We start from the raw sequence: 5,538 nt of genomic DNA, 5'->3' as shown, positions 1-5,538 counted from the left end.
AAGGCCCTGGGCAGGCCAAGGGTGATAGAAAGCGCCTGATACTTTAAGTATTTCTAAAAGCCATCTCAGTATAAGTGTACTTATTCTGGCTTATGCAGAGCTCAGAGACTTCAACCCTGTCACCACAAAGGCCATCGCCTTCCTGGGAGCCTGCCTTTCCTTGCGTCTCAGTCAGAAGGCAGTGATTTAAGTTAGGGACCCCACACCTAACTGGCCATCTGAATTTCCCAGGAGGGTTGTTATGTGGACCTCTCCCTGAGTTTTTTGTTATGTGAGTCTGAGCTGAGTCTAAGAAGTTGAGTTTAAATCAACCAGGTTTGAGAACCTTGGCTTGTTATTATATCCAGGTTTCATTTTTTTTTAACTTTTTATTTGGAAAGAATTTATACTTACAAAAAAAGTTGCCAAAATAGCACAGAGAGTTGCCTTATATCCTTCACCCAGCTTCCCCTCATGTTCACACCTTGCATAGTATAGGACAATTGATCAACTAAGAAATTATCATTGGTATAATACGATTAACTGAACTCTAGGCTTGATTCAGATTTCACCGGTTTCTCCACTTTCTGTTCCATGATCCTACCCAGGAACCCACGTTACTTCCTAGTCTCTCCTTCATATCTGGGAAGGACATTTCATAACATTGACACTTTTGAAAAGTATTGGTCAGTTATCTTGCAGAATGCCTGTCAATTTGGGAAACCTCTGCTTTTAATGGACAAGATTTTATGTGGTTAGACGGAGGGTGGAAATAAGAAAAAGGACCAAGATGATGAAATCAATGACATTGACCAAGAACCAAAACCAAAGCCCCAGAGACTCACTAAGAACTCTACCCCTTAAATCAACTTTCTACATTTAAGTCCAAAGGGGCAAAATGGGACCTGACATTTTTCTCTGCTAAACAGACAGTTCTCTCAAGGAACAAAGGGTGCATAAATGGACCGCCTTGAGTAGCAGCCGGGCCAATTTACCTCCCAGCCACAAAACACATACATGTAAGACACCTTGAAGTTCTAACATTAGTCCTTAAAACCTAGAAGCACTGCTCTCGGTATACTCAGCAGAAAATCTTTAGAATCTTTGGGATTACAACATCTCATTTCCATTGTTTGCTATTGTGTGCAAAAAAAAAAAAAAAAAAAAAATTGTCAATAATCCAAAGGTAAAAGAGCACAAATGGATTTGTGTCACATAGAAATAAAACTCAGTGCCTTTCCCATGGTTAGAACATGTCCCGCCAGGCTTTGGCAGGGCACAGCTCTTTCCAGGGTGGGCTATGAGTTAAATATCCTGGCTCAAATCCTTCTCTACCACTTACTGGGTGCGCATGGGCCAAGGACTCCATCTCCGCCATTTGCTCACTTGCTGGGGAGATAACAGTACCCATCTCATAGGGTTTCCACAAAGATTAGATGGAATAATCCATGTTCTGGCTCAATAAATGGTGGCCGCCTTTGCCATTATTCTCAAATTCATCTTAGCAAAGAATCATCTGAGAGCACTGTGTAGGATTAATATTTGTTTTCAATTCTAGCAGGGGATGGGAGATAACTTAGGTTTTGTCCCTGAATCCCCAGATACCTCTGTGCTGCATGTTAACACAGAGGTGCCCCTGTGTCAGATCCCACTGCTGTCACTGCTGCATTGTGAGAGCTGTCACAAGTGCCTCAGGCATACAGTGGTTGCTGGTGCCAGCAAAGTGACCCATGCCGGCTATGGAAGAGTTGTGAGGCAGACAGGGATAAACATTTCCACGGTCTGTTCTCTGTTAAGCAGCTGTGGGGAGGGGAGGCAGTCACATGTGACAGGCTGAGGAGCTCCAGCCAGAGCATTTAAGCGGGAAGCAGGAATGGGGAGTGGAGAGGGGCCCAGACTTTATCTTATCAGATGTAAGCCACTCTCTCTCACCCACTTGAGAAATCCCTATATGATGGAAGACTTGTTTCTATTGTACAAGTCCCACATTCAGCCAGCCCCCATTTGCTGGTCCCCTCGTTCTCTAATGTCTCGAGCCTTTTTTGCCTTCCAAAGTCAGAGCCAACTCCCTGTCTGGATAGAGTTGCTGTCTGTTCACACCGTGTCCCTGTCAAACCCCTGCCTCCCTGACTGCAATATTTGGCTCAGGTAGAAGCTCAAGGAACGTTTGCTGAATGAATGAGTGAACTGATGAGCAGGCAGATGGATGAACAGACAGCCAAAGAGGCCCTTTCCATGCATGTTTTGAATAGGAGTACAAAACAGATTTTAACTGATTACCTTCATTTCATACTTTCTATCAAATGGTACAATGAATTAACTTTGACTCTTTAACAAAGGAAGGTTCAGATTCTTAAAGTCTTTTTGGGGTCTAATATATTTATTTTGCTTATTATAGAGTTATATTTATTATGAGAGAATTTATCTGAATTGTCATGAGGCCCACAAAAAGCCGGATTCCATAGATGGGACAGACTTTTCTATGAAGACCCACTTTTCAGGGACGCATTTGGCAAGCAAAGGGACCTTAGCCTACGTTGGCTTTACCTTGTAGTAGAAAACACACAAACCCATGCAGAAGGGGTATGGGAGGGTCCCAAGGGGTCTGGCATATCAAAACTTTGAGTGGATCATGATGCCAAGGGTATAGCCTTTGTGTCGTCAGACAGTAAAGCAATGAAGCACCATTAAGCTTTGTTCTCTGAGCCTGGCCTAGATAGGCTGGTTCAATGCCCATATCCATGAGGAGATTGTTGCACATGCCGTAAGGTGCCAGGGTCCTTATTAAAGTATTTGCATGAGCAAAACACTACAGTTATAGGACTAAAGCAAATGTATGACCAGAAATGTTAAAGGAGCATTTAAATGCCCTCCTGAGAAAAATGCCCACGAGTTCATGGAGTCTTCTGTCATTTGGCCAAGTATGTGTACCTAAAGGCACAAAGATTATGCTTCATAGACACATGTCCATGCCACCTTCTGTAGCTAAGAAATTTAGGAAGGCAGAATTTCGTATCTTGGACAAGAGTTTTTAGCAGTCCTTGTCAAGAATGAAAAATATTTTATCATACTTTCTGCCATCAAAATTATCTTTCTTTAACAAATACTTAAAGGAGGGCTTAAAACACATAAAAGGTTATTTCAAACTAGTATTTTTATTGCCGCCCCATAGAACAAATTCCGTTACTCAATTAAATGCAATCTGCCTCCAGCCAAGGCTCTGGAGCCAAACATTTTGTCTGGATGAGTTAGACACTCAGTCTGGAGCCCAAGGGGCTGGGCTGGGGTGAGCGAGTCCAGGAGCAGCTGCAGATGGGCAGCTCAGGGACCCAGAGGCTTCGAAATACAGTAATTGTGTTGGTGCCATGGGATGAGGGCACCTCTTACCGCAGATCTTTGTATCTCTATAAAAACCCACATTTGATGTCTGTGAGCCTTCCAGAAGTGTGTCGATTCTTCGAGTGAAGTGCTAAGCACACACTAGGTTCTCCATAAAGAATTTGTTGGTTGACCAATTGATGGAATAAGTGTTGGCCCCTGTTCAAAGTGCTGGTTCCTAGGAGAGAAGAAACCATTGATTAATAGATATTAGCCGCTGTTCATTCTACTGTGGGCAGGGGTCTTTCAGACCCTTTGTCCACAGGCTAAGTGGGCTTTTGCCCAAGGGATGATGGGGTGACAGGGAATATGGGGTATTGCCTGTAGACATATGAGATGGGGCCTCAGGGTACAGCCACCACTCTCCCCCACCTCCTCCACCTCCCCCTTGTTCCACAGAGGGGATGAAGGTAATTGGGTCTGGCAAGGTAAGATACTAAGAGTGAGCTTTCTCCACATTCCTATCAAGGGCCTGTCCTGATCATCTCAGGGACTCTGGCTGATTAGGATGGAAGGAAAATCCATAACCCACCTCTTCTTAAAATAGAACAGATATTCCAAACTGTATATGATCTTACATATAGAATAGGCTAAATATAATTTATAAATTAAAGGAAATGTAATTAGGCAAACTTTCAAATGAAAGCCCTTGTCTTGGAAGGGGCAGCTGCCTCCTCGTTCACTTTTATCCAGCCTTTATTTATTGACATAAAAATTTATTAACTCTGAACAATGGAAAAACCCATGATGCCAAGCTACACACAAGCCAATTCTAAGTCAGTGAAATATGAGTTTTCCTCCACCTGCCAGTTGCAAGCCCCACTGAAGGGGTTCATTGGTCCTTCTTGAGCCTTGTGAGTTTGCAAGAATATCCACCAAATGCACCCAGAAGTTTGGCAGTTTGCTCCTTGGCATCCAGTCCACCAGGAATCACTGGTTATTCTCTCTCGAAGCCCTTGGATGAGTTGAGACTAAAACTCATGGCACTCACTGAGAGACATCCTGACTGCCACCCCTTTTCCAGGGTTTGCTTAACATCTTGCTCTGCTGGGCCACAGATTCTTAGTTATGTCCCCAGCAATGTCCCTGCTCCGACAGATTTGTGGAGTTATCTTACCTAATTTGCAACATTGGAACTCGCATTTTTCTATGCTCTGTAATTACTTTTCCAGCTCTGATCTGCTCCTTATGCTGGCCAGAGGCTGAGCTCTCTCAACATGCCATCTGAGTTTTTGCAGTTTGCACCCATTTCTCAGAAACCTCATAGGGATGGGCCTTTCCTCCCTGCTCCCCCCTTAGAAGCCCCCCACCCCCTCACCTTGGCTTTCCAAGCCAGTGCCTATGCCATCTTCAGGTCAGCCTGTTGCAGCCCCAAGATTTTTCCTGCCCTGGCAGATAGACGGCCAGGGCACTTCAGCAGGTGCAGGATGAAGCCAAACATCTGTGAATCCTGTGACTCCCCTGGGAATCCCTGATTGAAGTGGGGCTGGTGAACCAAGTGCCATATGCCTGACTGCTAATACTTCCTTCTCTTCTCATTCCTCTGACTGACCTGCCGGTGCTGCTTCAGTGCGGAGGACTCTGAAGAGTGGCCTGACTCCAGAAGAAGCCAGAGCCCTGGGCCTGGTGGGCACCTCGGAGTTGCAGCTGTGACACCTTTGGGTGCTCTAAGAAGTATGCCTGAGCAGAGTGCATGCTCCTGCTGGACAGAACCCCTCCAGTGAGGGGTGTGGAGACTCTCCATTAACATCCGAAGGTTCTGAAAGGGAGTGCCCATTTCTCTGTGTCACCGCATGGTGGCCTTCCCCGCTGTGCACTGACATGGATCCCTGGAGTCTCCTTCGTGTACTTTCTTCATTGTGTCAGCTGTGTTTTCTTGTTTCCTTGACACCTGGTTTAGTAGTCCCAAAGTGTGACACCTTTTCTGTGCAAGGAACCACACTTGTAAGGAGCAAATCACGTCTGTCACAGTTACTTTGGTCATATGAGGCAGTTTGATTAGGCTCACAGACCGGGTCTCTCCACGACACCAAAATATCCAGATGTAAACTCCAAAATTGTACACAAAAGAAAGCACAGATTGTTTACGAGTTGTGGATTTTAGATGTACTAAATGTTTATATGAATTCATAATTGTACACCATGTTTCAAATACTAAATAAATAGAATTTAATGTCATAA

The 5,538-nt window shown here is 44.6% G+C and overlaps 1 protein-coding gene across 1 annotated transcript in view; it reads left to right on the top strand.

Annotated features, from left to right (window-relative positions):
* The window catches only part of FHOD3 (formin homology 2 domain containing 3), a 406,356-nt gene extending 400,818 nt beyond the window's left edge, over window positions 1–5,538 (top strand). The window contains exon 26 of the mRNA XM_023532085.1: window positions 4,928–5,538. Within this exon, the coding sequence (XP_023387853.1) occupies window positions 4,928–5,010 (83 nt within the window). The 3' untranslated portion in view covers window positions 5,011–5,538. The remainder of the gene's footprint in view (window positions 1–4,927) is intronic.

Source organism: Pteropus vampyrus, unplaced genomic scaffold (assembly GCF_000151845.1).
Source record: "Pteropus vampyrus isolate Shadow unplaced genomic scaffold, Pvam_2.0 Scaffold3, whole genome shotgun sequence".
Taxonomy (NCBI): domain Eukaryota; kingdom Metazoa; phylum Chordata; class Mammalia; order Chiroptera; family Pteropodidae; genus Pteropus; species Pteropus vampyrus.
This window is presented reverse-complemented; position numbering and strand designations above follow the sequence as displayed.